The 22,674-nt window shown below is 36.8% G+C and overlaps 1 protein-coding gene across 4 annotated transcripts in view; it reads right to left on the bottom strand.

Annotated features, from left to right (window-relative positions):
- Nucleotides 1-22,674, bottom strand: part of LOC101744455 (kinesin-like protein CG14535) — a 434,238-nt gene that overhangs the window by 13,633 nt on the left and 397,931 nt on the right. For all 4 annotated transcript variants that reach the window (XM_012689123.4, XM_038014621.2, XM_062671579.1 and 1 more), the window contains 2 exons: nucleotides 11,233-11,436; nucleotides 1,252-1,345 (listed from right to left, as the gene is read on the bottom strand). In XM_012689123.4, the coding sequence (XP_012544577.1) occupies nucleotides 1,252-1,345; nucleotides 11,233-11,436 (298 nt within the window). The remainder of the gene's footprint in view (nucleotides 1-1,251; nucleotides 1,346-11,232; nucleotides 11,437-22,674) is intronic.

Below are 22,674 nucleotides of genomic sequence, written 5' to 3'. Positions count from 1 at the left end.
TATTTTAACGTTTCAATTTGGTGGCTAGAACAGTGCAGCTTCGAACACGCTCAAGATTTGAACATTATTTTCAAGGTTGAAGCCACTCGTATTCAGATGAGTAATGATGAAGACGTATCGAGTGATACTGGGGCTCAAATTATGAGACAGGTATCGGTTTTTCAAGGAAATGCGGTCTACAAATAAAAATAATATCTTATACCTTTAAACGAGTAATTCTTGTATATTAATAGACATATATATATATAATCTGAATCTCGGAAACGGCTCCAACGATTTTCATAAAATTTAGTATACAGGGGATTTCGGGGGTGATAAATCGATCTATCTACGATTTATTTTCAGAAAATGTTGTTTTATTTGTGTTTTCAATAATCAACTCGTCCCGACATCTATTGGCGAATAATAATACTATACTATCCGCTTTAAAGATACAGCAAGTTGGCGGTATCAAAAAAAAAAAAACGAGCAAAGCTCAGTCATCATCTAGTAATTAAATTAGATGAACAAATCCATAAATTTGTGTTATTTAATCGATTGTAGGTTATTAACATTGAGCTTGCTACCTGATTACTATTCTCACTATCGCGCTACTACAATACTACTACTGTTACTCTGGAAGTTTGTTACGCAAAAACTCCTGAACGTATTATGATGAATGGCTTTGTAGTAGTTTCAAGACAAATTAGCCATAAATTTTACATAGTTATAGCAAAACCCGATGGATCTATGGGCGCATATAACTAGTTTGTAAGTCTGAGGTCAAAGCTTGCTGTAAGGGTCGCTTATGTGGCGGAGCCCAAGGCATACGGGATGGCTAATTTATCCTTGAATGATTGGGCAGCCACGAGCCATGCAAGCGAGGCTTAAACCTCATGTAAGAAGGTGACTTTCTCCGTTTAATGAGTATTGGCTTCGAAAACTATTGAACGGAAGGTGGGTCATTAACCAGTCTGTCCAAATTCAGCTATAGAAAAGGCAGCAAATTACCATATTATTAAGATTAGCTTTGTAGAGATTTTTTAAAGAAAATAAATAGGTTCAGAGTTCGCTAGTTCACTGAACTATTACACTCACATGTACCGTTGCGTATCGTTTTGTGAATGGGATTATCTTATTCCAATGCCTTAGAGTCTTCGTTTGGACGCATCAGGGTGAACCTTCGATATCCCTTTTAATATCAAGGGCCAGCGCTGGTCTGGTACAAAAAATAATGATACCTAAGGGAATATATTTAAGGTTGTAACTTACCAAGCCCCGCGTGTCCGAAACAAAAGAGGCATCCGTCGGTGCCGTTGATGACTGCGTGAATCACGTCCGTCAGGGCGCTCGAGCATATCTCCGTCTGTCATAAAAGAAGGTGGAAATTAAAAACAAATCGTATCATATAGGTTGCACTATTGTATCAATCAGATAGAGGGAATTATTTTCGGTAGGCAACGGTTTGGCTCTGCCCCTGGCATTGCTGAAGTCTATGGGCGACGCTAACCACTCACCATCAGGTGGACCGTATGCTCGTCTGCCTACAAGGGCCATAAAAAAAATAAAGTTTTTGTACTTCGGTCTGAGGTTACTGAAACCAAATTTGAACGAAATGTTAATGCCTTTTTTCTTGTTCTATCGTTGGACAAGCTCACGGTAAACTGGTTATCGGAGCCAATGAAAGTTAATGAGTTTTAAATCTCGGTTTTATGCTACAACGACCCCCTCCCCCCTTCAAACCGAAACGCATTACTGCTTTACGGCAGAAACGGGCCGTGTGCGGTGCTTACTTGGGCGAGTTCACAAGACGCCAGACCACCAGTAAAAATGCCTTCGGGGTTCTTGATATTTGTAGTCATAATTTCAATCGTATCATGGTTGTCCCACTCTTCAATCTGAAATGCATCACTGCTTCAGACCCGCGTAGGTAAAGCGATGCTTCTTATCCGTGATGCCTAAGATATCGCTTACAACCGGTAAAAATATCAGGGTTGCAATTAATAGAATTGGAAAATATGGATAGTGCCAATTATTTATACGATCAACACTAGGTCAAGCCTAAATCTGAGAAAATAGCTGAACTACAGATTCAATAGACGATATAGGCAATTTTTGGTTGTGTTTTGTTTTGGTTGATAATATTAACCTATTACAGTCATAAATGCTGTTATATTATTATCTTAATAAAAAAATGTGTGTGTGTCCAAGTCACACAGGGTAGAAGTGAAACTTTTAAAAAATAAAGATAATCGCAAGGGTCAACCACTCCGCAGTACAATGGAGCAGCCTGGGGGAACCGCCTGCATGATCACGGTATCCCTACGCCAGGTAAGTAAGATTTAGCAAGAGAAATACGAGAACGTCTGTCAGCTGTGTAACATCTCGTCACCGTGATTCAGGAATTGTTGAATTTACGTGCAGCGACATCTGTTGATAACAAGCTAAATAGAAATAAAAGTATCTCAGGGCGCTCCGAGAGCCACGACAGCGTGCACGGACGTCAAAAACACACTGAACTAGTTGGGGACGCGAGACCGTGTGGAGCGCTTCGTGATTTGTCAGCGCCGCTCGAAGCCGCTTCGGCAAGCCAATCGCCGCAAACTTATTTTTTCGTTTCGTTTCATTTCGTTTCATCGAGTTTGAAATCACAACGATTCTAAAGAAGTTTCACTTCAAAAATAATCACAGTGATCATTAGAACCATTTGCGGCTTTTAATATTCGAATTTCAATAAATTAGACCTTATTCCTTTAACCATTGATACCGATAATAATATTGTCAGAAAATAAATGATAAGATGAATTTATAAATAAATGAACAAATCTCAACAATCGGGATTCCATTATTGCTCCGGATCTAAACGTTTTCAATTAGAGTTCGAACGGGGCATCATTAAAATTTTCCTCGAAAACAATTATTTCAGTATTTCCGCACTCCATAAACTGCGTATCCCTAAATAATGTGACCACAATTTTCGGCAACATTTTAAGTAATATTTTGCGTTTCGGCTCAAGATGATCTTTAAGTAAAGAGATCTTTAAGTATGACGGGAAAACGTCATACTTAAAGATGAGAGATACGAGAGATTACGAGATACTTAGCGTTAGTACCTACTTCTACGAGACTACTCATCTATTTTTTGGCGATTAGAAGTACATTTCTATCATTCTTTTCTTCGATTGCCGCGAACTGTAGACATAAAAAAACTTCGCACTTTTTTTTTAATAGAAAATTAGACCATATTAGCAGTAAGTTTTGAAGTTTTAAGTATGTTTTTGATTAGTGTGTTAAACAGCCCCCTATTTATTCAAAATCTTCGCATGCCATCAATTTAAATTTATTTGAAAATAACCCTTAGCTCTATGGAGCTATAAAAAAGTAACAATTTCTTTGAACGATGCTATTATTATACATTTTACTTTTTTTTAAACTTAATCGAACTACTGATTCTAAAATTACTCCCTTCAAAAATTAACGTCGATTCAAAATTACCTAGTCAGTTTTCCTGAGAAAATCCACAAAAGCAACAAACTCATGTTTTCCCTTGCCGCAGTCTAATCTGGGCTCTACAACTTAAGTCCTTTTAATTATCTGCGAGGGTAGGAAAGAAAACACGCCGAGCGCCTTTGTACAGTAAACACGGCTAAGTGCCAGGATTCAGGTAAATTATTCACGGAATTATGGTTACCTTAGTGCTTTCAAAGAGTTTGGAGTTCAATCGATTTTGAGTTTTTTTTAAAATACTTCTTTAGCGAATTTCAGTGTAGAGAGTAGTAGCTTAATTGCTTGATTACGTTTTTGATGATTTTGAATTATTTTGTTCCACATGGATATAATATGTAATAAATGCCAGGGGAAGAACATAGCAACTATGTATTAAAAATACAAAAACCGTTTAACCCTTAACACTAATAATTTGCAGGATAGCCGTCGGAGCACTGTGGTACGTAAGAAACGTGGATAAGCAGTAAGTATTTACAGTCGGCATCAGTACGCCATTTCGCGAAAGCGGCACGATACGAGAACCCTCTTATTGTGTTCGCCGGAAACTACATTCCCGATCCTGTAGACCGAGTGGTAAACAGTCAACGTCGCCCAAAACACGTCATTTCGGATCCTCCCGATCCACTAACGGTTCTTTTAGGTATCTCAAGCACCGGTCATCGTTCTTGTCGATCCCGTCGCTTGCGATGAAGGGCTCGGGAAGTAGCTTAACACTAAGACACTGCCCAGTGAGTTTCTCGCCGGATCTTCTCAGTGGGACATGTTTCAAATCCGGTAGTAGATTCTGTGAGGTAATTGCTCTTGCTAGGGTTAGTGTTAGCAACGTCATCAGGTTCGAGCCCCGAGAGCTCACCTACTTGTTAGCTTACGCTGACATGGCCTCTCTACGCTATCATCAGCTCAGGTAGGTTTTTTTTTGATTTTTTCTATTTTTAAACCGTGAAAATTAGGCGATTGTAGAAAATTAAGAGATTAAGCTGTCAAGCGTTTGAGGTCTGATTTTTTCACATAAGTATAGTTCTAGCAAATAATGGAATAAGCGAATTATTTCATTCATACACAATTACAACTTCGAATTTCTTTTTTTGCCTAAGCTGATAGCCTTGAGAGGCTATCTCAGCGTAACCTTAAGTGGTAGGTGAGCTCACGGGGCTCAAACCAGAGTGATGCTAACACTGACCCTAGCAAGAGCAGTGCTTCGCAGAATCTACCACCGGATCGGAAACGCGACCCACTGAGAAGATCCGGCGAGAAACTCAGTGGGCTGTGTCTATGGGTTAATTCGCTCGTCGAGCCCTTCGTCGCAAGCGACGGGTTCGACGAGGACGGTGACCGGTGCTTGTGGTACCTAAAAGCACCGTTAATGGATCGGGAGGTTCCGTAATGATGTCGTGTTTTGGGCGACGTCGACTGTTTACCATTCGGTCTACAGGATCGGGTATTAATTTCTTCATATTGCATCTTGTGTATAAATTCAGTGTCATACTAATAATTAAAAATCGCTTCAGGGTTTTAATATAAATAGCTCTGACGTAGACCAAATCTAGTTTGACATCACAAGATTAGATAGTAATAACGTTGTCTGTCTGTGCTCGCAGGTTGACGCGGCTAATGCCTCTTTAATACCCCGGTCCGTGGTGACCGGACGGTAAATTATTATACGGATATTCCTATAGTTGAACTAAAACCGTATAATACTATAAACGGTTCATACATATATTACCTAAATAATTATTAGGAAATTTATTCAAAAAAAAAAGATGTGTGGTGTCGTGGGACACCGGATAGGAACGAAGTTCCTTATTATAACAATATTAATTTTAAGTTCTATTCGAGGTATAAAGAAAATAATTATTCGGGTATACATTTTGCATTATGATTTTTTATTGATAAAAAAACTACTTTACAAAGTTATCAACTTTATTTTATTCACAATGATTTATAAAAAATATAAAAAAAATTTTTGTACGTTATTACAAAGTTAAGTCTTACACTGTGTGCATTACTAATAAAAATCTTACGTTACGGACGTTTTCCAGGTTAGGGTACCCGTCCGCATCGTCCCTTAAGGAACTTCGTTCCAAAAAAGGAATTCGATACGATTGAAATTATAACGAATGTCATGATATAAAAATCGTCTGTTTGATTTCGGTAAATGTCAGAAAATCATAATATTATAATAGACAATGAAAAATTACTAATAGTTAAAATATTCTACAAAATAACAAATAAATGTGTTTATTTTAAAGGGTGCAGTGGCTGCAATAATATCGTAAACAAAAATTGTAATGTACGCCATAATAATTGTCACGACTACATTGAAAAATCTATATATTAATACGTGAAGCAAAAACTTTGTATCCCTTTTTACGAAAATTGCGCGGACGGAGGAGTATGAAATTTTCCACACTTATAGATAATATAGAGAAGAAGTGCACAATGCTAATATTTTTTTAAAATAATGCATAAAAGATACATTAAATCAATAAAGAAAACATTACACACACTACATACCATGTATTTGACGCACACACGCATGCATACTATTTATCGTCAAACTTTTGTTCTTGACGTCTGTTGTCAAATTGAGAATAGATTAAATATTGTTTGTCTTTGTTTATATTTTTTTAGTGTAGTCTTGGCGAAATTTGTGATTATAGAAGTATCAAATACAATCATAATAGTGTACAAACTTATAATTCTAATTAATTATAGTCGAATTTCGACTACTGCGGGACCTCTAGTACATATAAATATATTACTGATATTTTATTGCTCTCATTGTAATATATTTAAATTGATGCTCGGAATCAATGACCTCGAGGGAGCGCAGGGGGGAATTGATCTTAACTGCGAGTTCTGTTTGATTCCATTGCGGGCTCATACTAAGAATCGCCAGATCTTTTTGTCTTCGTCTACTACTACTACTACTTTTCAATACATGGGCCATAAAAAATTACAATATAATAAACTATGATTAGTGTAGCATTTGATTATTCCGAGTCAACAGCAGACTGAGATTCAATGCAGAAATCAAGAATGTGATTTGAAAAATTGGAATGGTCTTAGAAAGGCAAAGATGTACAATATGCATCAGGCCTTAATCCTTAATACCATGAAACATAGAACAAAGTCAAAGTACGTTGAGAATATGCTCAAATTGCGCTGCAGCACATTAATGCTTCGTGGCACTAGATAAAGCGGATTACACTGTATTAATGGGATTGTGTGATGCTCACTACAATACGGCCTATTGTAAATTATGCTTTGCGAAATGTAAATTATGGTTAGATGGCGCTGGAGTACTTCGATTTTGGCACAGATTAGCTAAATTAGAGATAGGCTATTAATAGAGTTGAATGTTTTTGTTACCTATGAGTAATTTACGCGAAAAATTAGTCATTTTCTTTAAGACGTATAGAATATTTTTTGGGATAATTAAATTCTTTACGGCCCGTAGCAGCTCTGTTTTTTAGGCTAGAATAATTACTGTTTTAATCTTTAATAATTTTTTTTAAATCATATTATTATGTTGAGGATTTCACGATTTTTCAATCGACTTTTGAAAATGGTATTAATTTTGACATACAAGTAATCTACCATTAGTACTTATACGGTTAATAGAAAAATTGGTTAAATGAAGCGATTAAACATGTGAATAGTTCACTGCTAGCAATGAACTGTTTTTGACGACTAAAAACCTCCATCACATTTCCAAAATTGAGCTAATATATAATATTATAAAATATTAAAGATCAAGCGCATGGCAACGTGGCGTTAATTTACAAAGAAAGGTTTTGTTTTCCAGTTTATCATATTATTATTTAAAACTAGCTGACCCGGCAGATTTTGTAGTGCCTCAATCGATAAATAAAATACCTAAATTTTTGTATAAAATAAATTTAAAACAAACAAAAGGAATCCGCCCGGAAGGGGGACACATCAAAGGAAAAACAAAATTGTTTGTTTTATTTAATTCCGAGCATTTTCATATTTATCTACCTTTTAAGCCTTCTCTGGACTTCCACAATTCAAGACCAAAATTAGCCAAATCGGTCCAGCCGTTCTCGAGTTTTAGCGAGACTAACGAACAGCAATTCATTTTTATATATATAGATAGATAGATAGATGAGACATTCTGCGAATCACAAACATTGCATACATGAACCTCATAAACGTAACGCTAAACTGGAATTTCCACGTAATATTCGTTGGAATATTTCGAAAAACTGCACCGCCGAACGATCTCTTGTTCAAAAATGTGTAAAATTTAAAGTAAAATGAACGACGTTGCACAGACAGAGAGAGGCATTTTAACAATTTAAACATGAATACTCGCCGCGTTGAGACGTTTCGGCGCATGAAACTACGCCAGCGGAAAAGTGCGACAGCCGTTGTTCTAGTTTCATACAAGCTAAAAGCTGAAGCGATTTAATAATAAGTCGATTAGTTCCAAAGAAGACAAACATTGGATGGCTGAAGTAAATGATGCCTTAGAAATGATGGGATCAACAACGGAGGAATAGTTTGACTATTGATGTGAAACATCTATAGCCGCACGTAAAACCGATTTCTGCCGTGGCGACGCATGCCGTGGCGACGCGTCGCCATGCGCAATCGACTGTGCGATTCTCTCCCACTCGATCCGGCGTTAGCCATCTCTCTCGCTACACTGAGCTCGGATATCTATAGTGTATACTCCGTAGTGTATACAGTGTTGTTTACTACAGTACACATAACCTGTGTTTTACTTGAAAACAAATTATTTTTTCGTAATATTTTATTTTATCATTATGACATTTAATTCCTATCACAATCTGTTCTTTTCTGCATATTACTTTTACAAAATAATGTCGATGTTTCACATCTGCCAGGCGTTCCGTGACGGCTCACATTTTTTTATATTTCTACAAATAAAGGGTAATTATGAAAAATGTACAAAATCTACGTAAGGCTTTAAAAAAAGAAATTAATCATGTCCGAAAAATCAGTCGATATCTCAATTATTGCGTATTATTGACCGTCCTACCACCCACAGCGGAAAGTAAGTCGATATTGTTGCACAAATCTGCCGAATGCTGAAAATCGCGTTCTTGAAAGGCCTTCGTGGCTCTTTGTAAAATCATCTTCCATTTCGTTCGATTTCCGGCATCACCCAGGAATTCAAACGCTTAGCGTGGTATGGACATGAGATGCGTAGAGAGAAGATGCATGTGACTAGGAGATGTATGGAAATGGTAGTGCAAGATAGAGGGGGAATAGGTCGACCGAAGAAGACGTTGATGGAGTGTGTGAATGGGGATATGAGAGAGAGAGGAGTGAGTGTTGAGATGACGGCTGATAGAAGAGAATGGAAGAGAAAAATTAGCTGTGCCGACCCCACCTAGTGGGATAAGGTGGAGAAAAAGAAGAAGAAGAATTCAAATTGTATGTAATAAAAAAATCGCTATTCGCCTCTCATATAGACCTACTATTAAATAGGAAAGTTTTATGTAATAGTAGCCGAGCATTCCCTTGTATTTACCGAAGGACGCCTCTGGGACGACTCTATGCAGCGTTAAGCAACAAACATGACGTTACAGTATTTATTGTACAAGAGATTATTTATATTCAAGTACGCCTATGAGGTTCCAAAGTTTTGGTTAACAGAAAGTTTTCGGGCATTTCGCCAATTATACTCAACAATTCTTGAATACTTTGGCCACATCGCAAGGAAAGACAGTGACAACTTAGAGAAATTGATGGTCACTGGAAAAGTCGAGGGCAAGCGACCAAGAGGCAGGAACCCGACCCGTTGGACGGACCAGATTCGTGCAGCCCTGGATACCACAGTGCACGATGCACTCAGCTGCAGATAGGAACAGATGGCGGTGCACTATAAAAAACAATCTGTTTCAAGGCCATGACCACGACCCTCAGTAATGAGGAAACCGACGCAAGGAGGAGGAGACCCAACAATATTAGACACGAATCCAAATATTATTTTTTAGCAGTGCATACAATTTAAAATTCTTAAAGTGTCTTAAAATGTAATGTTTATTTTTATTTAAATTATGAAGAAAAATATTTTGAATTCGAACTAATTAGAATGTTAGTGATGTGAAAAACATTCATACGGCATAATTTAGGGTTTCTTCTTCAATTTCTACTGTATGTAGAGGCTGATTACATATTTATGTATCTATACTACACAAATTCCTATTGTTAGAATACTTTATACACAGTGAGGTCTACATCTTGTGATTGCTTTAAAAAATTAAAATATTGTTTCATTTCAAGCATTTCAAATTTACCAAGTCAGTATATTCTCCTGCTTGAACCGGATATAATAGAAGATGAGAACGACACTAGATCCGAATACAAATATCTTCAATACAGATGATGGACCCCAACGAGGCGAACGAATGTATTGCTTGAAATGCATTACGGCATTTCTTGAACGTGACTGTTCCTGTTTAGATATCTCCTTAATCTTGAGCCGCGTTAGATACTGTATATGAACTAGATAGTTGCACATTAAGCAGCTCAGTAAAGCTCCAGCCATTTGGCAGCCGAACCCACAACATTAATGTTATGCGGTATTGTATTGTACAATGTGCCTTACGTATGCATTATGCAGCGTGAATGCAGGTCTGCAGTGTATTGGAGATGTTGTATAAAGATATCATAAACAAGGTCTGTTGGAGTTCCCGAAAATGAAGACAGGCTACCGTGCTGGATAACGGAATAAATTTAAATTTTCATTACGACTAGTTTCACTCGACCAAATTTTTTTTTTATTTTTTCATGCGCGGAACTTTTTTGTCTTTATAAAATAAAAGTAACTTAAGTTTCTCTTCATATTCATAGCATTAGCAAATTATCTGTTAACGCCCAGTAAAAAAAAAAGCGACAAAAAAACTGAGATTAACAAATGTTTTTGTTGTTGTTATAAATGCCATTCATATCATATCATATCAAAATACTAGTTTTTTGCAGCAGAAAATGGTGTATATGAGCAAAATATTACATTTTTACATTACAAACAGACACTTCAACTTTACAAATTCGTATTTATAAATTACAAACGTAATTTTTAACTTACATAATGTAACATCAAACCTAACTATCCTCTGTGGCAAATTTATTCTTGTCTTGTTTTTGTAGGATTCTGGCATCCTCACAGAAAATTCTGGTTTATGGGCCATTAAGTGTTAAATAAGAATAATAATAACTGGGAACGAATCACGCACGGTCATTCGGTCCCAAATTAGGATTTCCTTTCTGATGGGTACCAGAGATTGACCTGTATACGTTTAAATATATACATAGATAGATTATAAACACAGAGACAAAGAGCAAATAAACCTGTTCATGAAGAGATGTTTGCCTGACGTGGCAATCGAACTCACAACCTCCAGCGCTACACTGAGGGTAACTATTGCAACACCGAGTCAGACAAAATGATTAACTTCTTTTTCCTTACAATATCTACTCAGATAAAGTATTAATTTCTCATCATTAAGTGCGTTTCCAGAGGTCTTTTTTGCCACGTACCATTCGGCTATAGAATGAGCTATCTGCCACGGTGTTTCCCGAGCGCTATGACATGTCCTTCTTCAAACGAGGCTTGTGGAGAGTATTAAGCGGTAGGCAGCGGCTTAGCTCTGCCCCTGGCATTGTTGAAATCCATGGGTGACGGTAACCACTCACCATCAGGTGGGCCGTGCGCTCGTCTGCCTACAAGGGCAATAAAAAAAAAGGTACCTGTGGATCGTCTTGCGAGAAAATAGCGTCGAAGGCGAACATCTTAGGAGCTGTCACTCCGACTTTTCTGTCTTCAGGAGCCGAAGCGGCCGACGTTGCTTCGCATAGGCTGACTTGTTTCTTCCGCTTGTCCATGGCGAAGGTCTGGTTGCCGCTCGTGAAAGGACCATCTCCTGACGCTCCAACCCGCAGCATCACTTTTACCTGTAACAAGGAACAAAATAGTGTCTAAACATCTATTTCCATTTTCTCATCGTCTATTCCCGCCCGAAGGAGTAGAAGATTCGTTCTATATAGCAGTTAACTTCTATCTTTTTTTTTTGGAACGAAGTTCTTTATGGTACGATGCGGAGGGGTACCCTAACCGGGAAAAAACGTCCGTAACGTAAGATTTTTATTAGTAATGCACACAGTGTACGACTTAATTTTGTAATAAATAGCGTACGAAAAATAACATATTTTTATTATATATTTTTTAAAAATCATTGTGAATAAAATAAGGTTGATAACTTTGTAAAGTACTTTTTTTTTTATCAATAAAAAAATCGTAATAAAAAATGTACATCCGAATAATTATATTCTTTATATTCGAATAGAACTTAAAATTAATATTATTATAATAAGGAACTTCGTTCCTATCCGGTGTCCCACGACACATCTTTTTTATTGTTTAGATAGGTGGACAAGCTCATAGCCCACCTGGTGCTAAGTAGTTACTTGAGCCCATAGATATCTACAACGTAAATGCACCGCCCACCTTGAGATATAAGTTCTAAGGTCTCAGTATAATTACTACGGGCGTCCCACCCTTCAAACCGAAACGCATTACTGTTTCACGACAGAAATAGGCAGGGCGGTGGTACCTACCCGTGCGGATTCACAAGAGGTCCTACCATCAGTAAAAATCTTATGTTTTAAGGTGGTCGAAATTCACGATGTGAAAACCAGACCCGAAGTCAGAGGTGGTGGAAAGAGACCAAAACAACAGTACACTGGTAATATATGCGATATATACATATGCAATGAATCTTAAGATTAACTAATTAGATATTAGACAAACAAAAATTAAAATAAGGAAAGAAACAAACCATACACTAGTTGACACAGAAGATATATGAATTAACCAAAATTAGCCGAAATCCAAAGTAAGAGATCAAAGTCTATTATTAAAATTACTTTATTCTTGTAATTTAAAATGGATAAGCCCGCCTATAAAGGACAGGACGCCTCCATGTAAATTATCGATTTTCACACACCACATACAAAAGCGTTTGTGAAAATTTTGTAACATTATAAATTTTGCGGCGCCCAACCGCCGGCGGACGTGTTAGCTCTCACTAAATATGGAATAAACGATCCGTGACCAAACAACAACTCAAGCCAACCTGCTATTTCGGACACAGTACCGAATTTGGACAAGCAAAGCTTAATTCGGTAATAGAAACTTTATTTTGGCTGTAAAAGGCATGTACGGACTTGAGTTGAGAAATAATTTATTTAAGGATTCACTAAAGAAACTTGTGTGCGCTTAAGAGGCTTACAAAGTTGTAACTTGGTCGGCATAATTGATTCATTTACTGACTCAAAACTCATGATATATTTTTAAAACGTTAAACGTCAAAAAAGGATAAATTAAAAAAAATACTCGTTATCATATTATCGACTGAGAAACGATCAAGTAATTTTAAAAAAAAAATTCGTTTATCTATTCTAAACTTGGTGATCCAAGAAATGACAAAAAATTACCATTCAATGAAGCTATAAAAATTACAGTTTTTCTAGATTTCTTGTAGGACACAATTTTATTAGCTGATAATAAAAAAAAACATAACGTAATTAATTGCTCCTTTGTGTCGCAGTTGACATTTTAAGTTCAAAAGACTAATTAATGAACGTAATTTAGTTAGTAAGTGCTATTTTTTTAAATAATGGGAGAACAAATCCGCATCTGAAGTTAATTTTAGAGAAGCCGCACTAGAGGATTCTCAAATGATTTAAAATTTTCTGGTGTAAACAGTAAGATGAATATGAAATAAACTAATTAGTTTATGCTTACTTTATTCTATTACTAATACGGCCCTGTCTTAATGTAAACTCAACCGCCTAACAATGCAACAACCCGTTCCTGCTACATGAACGAACACTGTCAAATAGTTTCCTTAACGTGTGTTGCAAGGAAACTTAACACGTCTGGAAAATGGGCTTTCCAAAGATTTTGATTTGCAAAGGTACGTTCTGAAAATATTCAAATTTGTCAGTTAGCTTTGTTCTGAAGAAGTAATCTGCTATAAGGCGTCTTGAAACAGAGAATGGGACACGCTTTTATTAGCTTCAGACGTATGTATCTTAGTATGTAACGGAATCTTTGAACATGATTTTGACCCCCTTCAAAACGTCGCACCATACCATGATACCATGCACCCCACGCTTTTTTTTACAATGAAATAATTTTTTCTTACACTATTTTTATTTCAAATTTATTTTCTATTTTTTAGTTGGATTTTCTATAAAACCATATTTTTTTAGTATTTTTAAACTATTATTTATTTCTTTAAAATTTTACGGCGAGATCTTCAGAACTCTGCTGGATGCCTCTTTAGTTCATAACAAATAGACCGCGTTACCTTAACTCTTTTACGAATCCGTCAATAAACTTGAGTGATATTGTATGAGCCGCTGACATCACAATTGTGTGTATACATAAGCTTACACACGACACGTGAACTTATAGTAGTCGAAGTATAGTATCGCTTAAGTAATTCGCGAAGTGACTTAAGCCGCAAGTTTGAATCTTAATTGTCATTTTAACCAGGTCGTAAACTACCACTGAACTTTAAACTATAGTTTCTATAGAAATTTGAATTAAAATTTAATCACATTTATGTCTTATTAGTTTGAAAGTTCGACACCGCTTGCGTTTTACGAGTATAGTCACCGTCGACTTTAAGTTGGAACATGAGTGGCCGCTATTTGTATAGTTTGATAGGTAACTTGTACCAGTATTTAATAATTGGTGAGGCATTTGTAAGGAGTGAGCAGTTTTCGCGGGAAGAATTCATTCGATTCGATTCGAGAATTTTTGGAACGAAGTTCCTTAAGGGACGATGCGGAGGGGTACCCTAACCGGGAAAAAATGTCCGTAACGTAAGATTTTTATTAGTATAGCACACAGCGTACGACTTTACCGAATGACCGTGGGTTGTTGCGAAACCTACAGTTTTATTTTCTTTATACTTCGAATAGAAATTAAAATTAATATTTTTATAATAAGGAACTTCGTTCCTATCCGTTGTCCTACGACCCCACACATCATTTTTATGTCTATTATGTGAAGGCCGGCCTGGTTACTACGTTACTACAGGCCCTATGAATAGCTCAACGCTAATGGCCACTATAGCAATTCTCAATATTACCCTTATTACGTATGATATTGTACCATTCGAATTGATAACTAATTCACCATAGAAATAGGCAGAGCACTGGAACCTGCTTAATTAATATCTTTATCATGAACATTGTAAATGAGTCGTTCGGCACGTATTTCCTAAGAAAAATCTTACTAATTGCATTTGAACTCAAACCTTATCGTATGACTCGATTGGATTACACCGACACGTCACTGTTTAGGTCAATGATGCTTTGAAAGTTGATGACAGTATTTAAATACAACAGTATTAGAATTGTTAATTTTGTATAATTACCTACATAAATAAATTACATACGTCTATAAAAATAAAAATCAATTTGCACATGTCTAACGGATCATTACCTGGGTAAGGCTCGACAGATTTAGTTTCCGTTGTGTTCCTAATTATTATTGTAAAGGTTAGAAACAGGTAGATTATCAAAGATTTTATTTGGATAACGCAGCATTAGCTAAAATTTAGAACACTAATTTATATGAAAATAATTTATAATGTTAAATTACGTCATCGTTTTCAAAATGTAAAACTAAACCGATTTTTGATGACGTTTTTGTTTCTGGATAATTTTAATTTACCGGACTTAATCTGACCCGAGAGGTGAAGCTGCGAAAAGATCTATTTTTAAGTATAAACAAATAAACAGTTCTATTCATTTCTTTAATAAGCGCCAACAGTATAAACCTGATAACAATCTGAAATAGTCCTTTTAATAACGTCATCAAAGCATGAATGAAAGCAAGTGTTACTTTAAATGTGTTATAATTACTGAGGAAAACTTCTATTAGAATTGCAAACAGTAAACGAGGCACGCTTAACACACTTCAGTGGATCACGATTCGTGTAATTAGTTCGGAATTAATTACATCCGCGATGTGTACCCGACTCAACTTATGATATTACTCCTTTAAGGCAATATTATTATGGTTCTGGTGAAATAGTTGAGTTGCTTAGCGTATTAGATGATATTTAACGTCTCGTTCTTTATCCTATTTGATCTGGTATTTTTTATTTTTGAGGAGCTAAGCTGGTGGTGGTGGTTGAGCCTTAGAATCTTTGGATTATAATATAAAATTTACATATAAGGACAGTAGCATGTTGTGATAAAAATAATGGCAGTACACTTTAACCCTACAGGATTATTTGTGCCATTCTCTTTAGTCTTCATTTTATTCATCCATTTTAGACTTCATATTCAAATTTTGCTTGTTTGAATTTAGCAATAATGTTAGGAGATACATCTTGGTTCCGCTGACTTTTGTCTAAAATGTAAGAAACATTGACCGTAATGATGGCGTCATTTTATTATAGTTATGCCGCAATAAGGTTTTTTAATTCTCGTAACCACTGAATTTCCTTGAACAACAAATCAAAGTTCTCATAACACTGTCACAGCGACAGATAACGCGCTAGTCCGTCACTCGCTAAGCTCACAGGATTTAGTCCGTCGGTCCGTCCGCACTCGGAGGCAGTCGTCTGTGAACGCGCCGCCATCGCAAATCCAAGCACTAATTGAAATTTAAAAGCGTTTTGACAGCTCCGAGCCTGGAATTTGGCGCGTATTTTTTTATCTTTTTTTTTTCAGAATAAAGTTAGTAGACGTATTTTTGAGTATATTACAGAATGAATACCGCGAGGATAAACAGTTTTTAGTGTTATTTTGTCTACTGAAATGTTAACGTTTTACTAGAGTATTAAAGATATAAAATAGAAATACACAATTAACAGATGTATGTCATGGACAGCAGACCTTTTCATCTTCAGCTGATCAAGTGCATTGCAGTATCGAGCGATGCGACCGTGCCGATGTTCAAGTCTCAAATCCCGCACGCAGTTACTAATTATTTTAATGAAATACGTACTTCACAAATGTTCACGATTGACTACCACGATGAAGGAGTAACATTATGTAATCTATATATTAATACGAGAAGCAAAAACTTTGTACTCCTTTTTACGAAAATTACGCGGACGGAGGAGCATGAAATTTCCCGCACTTATAGAGAATATAGAGAAGGAGTGCAGAATGCTAATATATTTTTAAATTTATTCATAAAAATACTTTATATCAATGAATAAAAACATTATATACACTACCATGTATTTGACACAGCGCACTCATATATACTCTATTCTTTGTTGCTTAAAGTCTGTGGTCAAATTGAGAGTAAATTAATATTGTTTGTCTTTAATATTATATGTCTATAGTGTATGTAGTCTTGGTGAAATCTCTGATTAAAGAACAATGAATAAAGAAATGTAAAAATAGGATCATAATAATGTTCAAACTTCGGGGGGAACACTAGTAAAAATAAAACCGCTAAAAATTATGATTTGCGTAATTACTGGTAGTAGGGCGTTTTGTGAGCCCGCACGGGTTGATACCACCACCCTGTCTGTATCTGTCTTGAAGCAGTAATGCGGTTTGAAAGGTGAAGCAGCCGTTGTACTAAAAATTTGAGATTTAGAACTCATGTCTCAAGGTGAGTGACGGCATTTACTTTGCAGATGTCTATGGGCTTCGGTGACCACTTAATACCAGGTAAGCCGTGAGCTCCTTCTTAACAATAAAAAAATACGATCTTCTGAGGTATAGTAGACCAAGCTCTACAGCTCGATTTTGAAGCTTGAGGCTATTGGACTAGCAGTTAATTTAAGCTATTTTTAAAATTTCGCGGCCATTGATTGATATAGTTAGTGTAAACACTGGTTATTTGATTACGCCATTGTATTAATCACGGTAATCCTACTATTTACAGTACACAGGATGAGATTAACTTTAATTCATCAGTTGACCTCGCCTCTGAGATAATCCACTTATTATTAACCTACTTGGAAAGTGTTTGTATGTTTCTGTTCTAAATTAGGCAGATTACAGTATAAGGATTTTTGTAGTAGGCAATAATATAAAGTCAGTTATTGACCATCTATAGATATAAATAAAATTATAGTGTCTGTTTGTAATATTGAAATAACCACTTTTTACTACATGCATATGAATAATATATACGGTACATATACCAAAATAACATTTTTTACGATTTTTGTCGCTCTGTCTGTCTGTCTATTTGTTCCGGCTAATCTCTGGAACGGCAGGACCGATTTTGATGAGACTTTCACTAATAGGTAGTTGATAATATAAGGAGTAACTTAGGCTACTTTTTTTAGACTAGCTTCGCCCCGCGGCGTCACCCGCAGTTATTATCGTACCGCGCGCAACATGGCGGGACTCGCCTATCAATAATAAAATTTAATGTTTCCGAAGCGAAGCGAGAGCGGGTCGCTACCGTTAGTGTCCAATAAGTGCTAAAACAGCTTATAGGTTTCATTATTTGTTACTTTAAACCTTTGCGATACGAAGACTAATGTAAGATTAAGCTGTATGTCCAATACTTGTGGAATCTGGACCTCAAAGGGTTAATAGACAAACCTTACAGGCTTACCTTATGGCGAACAGTTACCGTTTCTCATGGATATAGACAATGCCAATGCTTAACATCAAATTGATCGTCACTGTGTATGCTTTTACTGGCCTAAAAATAATAACTATAGCAGATTCAATATTCATTTTAATGTTAATTCAAAAATTAATATTCTATTTACTATTCAAGTTAGTTGAAGACATACCTAACTATAGCATTAAAGATGATCTACTGAAATCATGTATTCCGCACATTGCCTTTGAATAATTGAATCAATCGGGCGTCGCTAAATCAGACACAAGCTAATTGTGTAATGGAATTTGCCAATCATTAATTAACTAAGCACGGAACAGTAGCTATAAGGTAATTATTTATGATCGATTTGTTTGGAAGGTAATTACGGTTGCTACAGCCGGAGGTTGCAAAAAAAACCAACGTTTATTTAAACTAAATTTAATTAAAAGAATTACAATTTAAAAGTATACTAAGTTAACCTAAGCTGGTGTGTCTTGATCGAGCCAAAATCCGTTATTTAACAGTGATCAACCGAGTGAATTTAACAGTGATCAAGAAATATGGTGTCACAGAGTTGGTGTGCTGCAGAAGCTGGAAGCCAGAACAAAGCTTTGTTTGCTTAATTTATTTACTAAAAGCACCGGTCACCGTCCTCGTCGAACCCGTCGCTTGCGAGGAAGGCTCGACGAGCGAATTAACCCATAGACAAAGCCCACTGAGTTTCTCGCCGGATCTTCTCAGTGGATCGCGTTTCCGATCCGGTGGTAGATTGTGTGATGCACTGCTCTTGCTAGAGCCAGTGTTAGCAACTCTCCGGTTTGAGCCCCGTGAGCTCCCCTACTAGTTAAGGTTACGCTGAAATAGCATCTCAAGGCTATTAGCTTAAGTAAGAAAAAAAAAACTTTTTAACTGTTGATATTATAAAATTTAAATCGCTTTTACTATTCAATTTCACATTTATTACTTTTATAGACAACTACAACGTAAATGCCGTCACCCACCTTGGGATATAAGTTCTAAGGTCTCAGTACAGTAGAGCGGTTGTCCAACCCTTCGGCGGTGGTACCTACCCGTGCGGACTCACAAGACGTCCTATCACCAGTAAAGAATATTAAACAATACTGACAACGCTGACAAACTTCGGGCAGTTTATTTCACAGCATTTGTGTTGTTTACAGAAAGATGTTATTATTAATAATAATGACCGGTAATCAGGTATCTGTTCACGTGTCTCTTCGTCTATTTCATCGGGATCCAAAGCGAGAATTTAAACAGCGAATAAGTGAGAGGCGTCATCGCGTAGACACGCGGCCACCGATGCGTAAAATTGAACTGGGATAATGAAGCGTGCTCTCCGGCGCCCTCTGCGTGTGTTAAGTCAAGAGATTTGCGTAATAACTCCTAAGGAATATCGTGTTGAAATATTTTCGTCGAGGAAACTTCGTCATTGTCATATTTCGAGTTTTAGGGGAGGAAGAATTCCGTTACTTATAAAATATGATAATATGTATTCGTGATGTTTTTTCATGAGTTTTTTTTTGGCTAATTAATTTGTTACGAATTCGATATAATTAGCTATCTTAATCCGGTATAAAAAATGTCAAATACATTTCTATAGTCATAAATAAAAAAATTGTATAAAGTGTGTTGCTTTAAAATAGGGTATATTGCAAAATGTCCGCGAATGCTAGCATATGTGTTTAGAAGTTATTGTATACGTATACTATGCTGAGACCTTAGAACTGATATCTCAAGGTGGGTGGCGGCATTTACGTTGTAGATGTCCATGGGCTCCGGTAACCGCTTAACACCAGGTGGGCTGTGAGCTCGTTCACCCATTTAAGCAATAATAAAAAAAAGAAGTTAATGGTCAGATCTTTCTTGAGTAGCCGGTCGAACGAGCTTATGGCGGACCTCTTTTGAAGTGGTTATTGAAGTCCACAGACATCTCGACGTGAATGCCATCACCTACCTTGTGACTTGAGGTCTGTCTTGATTGGAAAGTGATAGAAGGTACGCCTTTCATTCGAAAAATTAGCACCTATCTGACCTGTTAGATCTTAACATCGCCATAACCGCATCGCTCCTTATGTGTACACCGGTTCTTATTGGCCATGACGACTTCAAGATCGATCATAGTCGATGGATGTCTCGACATGGATGGTGATATTCACGATGTGATATATCTATGGACTCCGGACCTAAAGTCAGGCGCGCCCTGGACACGCCTACTTATAAGGTGTATCTTAAAACTAATTACTTCGCTACCAAAGCAAGTAACACAAACTGGAAAATTACGTAAAAACTCAAATTCCTATACATCTTACTCCGAAACTAAAAAAGTATTCTGTGGTATTTACTATTGAGTCTGTGCTTAAGTATATATAGGCAGCGGCTTGGCTTTGCCCCTGACATTGTTGACGTCCATGAGCGACGGTGACAACTTTCCATCAGGTGGGCCGTATGCTCGTCTACCTACAACGGCAATTAAAAAAATAGAGCGGGTGTATTATGAAGGGTGATAATGATAAAAAGTCTCGAAAGTTTGTAACCTGTTTATTGTATGACTAGCGACCCGCCCTCGCTTCGCTTCGGAAACATTAAAACGCACATGAAACCAAAAAAATTAAATTAAAAAAAAGTAATAAAAATAAAAAAATAAAAATTAAAAAAGTAGCCTATGTTCATCAGGGACAATGTCGGCTTCTAATGGAAAAATAATTTTTCAAATCGGTCCAGTAGTTTCGGAGCCTATTCGAAACAAACAAACAAACAAATCTTTCCTCTTTATAATATTAGTATAGATGACTCGACACAGACTAAACTAAACCCGCTACATTTATCATGAGTACATTCAAACTAGATACCGATCATTAATGACGTGGATGCTAAAGACGCTTTGATTCACTTTATCCATATATTACAATGAAAATATTAAGACCACGGCAAAAACCGAATCGCTATAGCAACGCCAAAACACAAACTTCTAGTCACCTCACTAAATTAAAATTCCCGAGCACCGATTCTCAAATAGTTCAGAGTCATACTGTGATTTTAAAACTTTGGGTGTAACCGGCGAATCGCGTCTATCGCGAACCCTCGCAGCGAAACCGCAAGTAATGATTGAGCCGGTAAACTCACAAATCTTCCCCCTTCCTGAATTTTACAGTAGTCTTATATCTACCTGCCTTCGAGTTACAACTGAGTCGAAACAATGGGAATTTTTTGCAAGTAAAATTTGTGTTAATGTATTTTGGATTAATTATTGTAGGAAGGTAATATAGAGTTGGTAGTTTGTCTTACCGGGAATATTTTATGCAATATAAATAGTTTAATTAAGAAGTTTTTTTTTTAGATGTGTGGACGAGCTCACATCCCACCTGGTGTTAAGTGGTTACTGGAGCCCATAGACATGTACAACGTAAATGCGCCACCCACCCTGAGATATAAGTTCTAAGGTCTCAAGTATAGTTACAACGGCTGCCCTACCCTTCAAACCGAAACGCATTACTGCTTCACGGCAGAAATAGGCAGGGCGGTGGTCCCTACCCGTGCGGACTCACAGACCTCTGATTGGTGATTAGAAAATAGAGGCTGCTTTACTCTATTTTCTAATCACTAATCAGAACCGTGAGTACTAATATGTTTATATTTGAAATTAGCTGTCAAACTAGCAAAACTTCCGGGCTATGCTTTATTTCACGTAAGGACTATCAGTATAAAAACGTCGAAATTAAATTACTGGTGGCAGGACCTCTTGTGAGTCCGCATGGGTAGATACCACCACCCTGCCTATTTCTGTCGTGAAGCAGTAATGCCTTTCGGCTTGAAAGGTGGGGCATCCGTTTTATACCTAGTCAGGTCATAAGTATTGTCAAACAGTAAAAACTTTTCTTTTAGAATGCTGGCCACAAAAAAGTTTATTGAACTCGAATTTCGAATTGTTCATGAAAATAAAAATAGTATACATTTAGAATTTTACTCATTTTTAAATATGGAGTGGACGCTTAAAGAAGACCGTGTTGCAGTTATTGCGTTGCATCGTTGCGGTTACGCGCCAATTCAAATTTTTAACATACTGAAAAATTTTAATATAACCAAAAGATTCGTTTATCGTACCATCAAACGATACAATGAAGACTCTAGTGTAGATGACAGGTCAAGAAGTGGTCGCCCTCGGTCTCTTAGGACTCCAGCAGTGATAAAAGCTGTGAAGGCGCGAATTCAAAGAAATCCCAAACGTAAGCAGAAACTGTTGGCCCTTCAGATGGGGTTAAGCAGAACCACGGTGAAAAGGGTGTTAAATGAAGACTTAGGGCTTCGGGCATATCGAAGAAAAACAGAACATCGTTTGAATGCTCGTCTAATGGACCTGAGACTGAAGAGATGCCGCGCTTTGTTGAAGCGGTACGCGGGAAAAAAATATCGGGAAATTCTTTTTTCGGATGAAAAAATTTTTACCGTAGAAGAGAGCTACAACAAACAAAATGATAAGGTGTACTCACACAGTAGTGAAGAAGCGAGCAACCGTATTCCGCGTGTCCAACGAGGTCATTTTCCATCCTCGCTCATGCTATGGTTGG

This window comes from Bombyx mori, chromosome 12 (genome assembly GCF_030269925.1).
Source record: "Bombyx mori chromosome 12, ASM3026992v2".
NCBI classification, from domain to species: Eukaryota; Metazoa; Arthropoda; class Insecta; order Lepidoptera; family Bombycidae; genus Bombyx; species Bombyx mori.
Note: the sequence above shows the minus strand (reverse complement) of the source record. Positions and strands in the feature narration are given on the sequence as shown.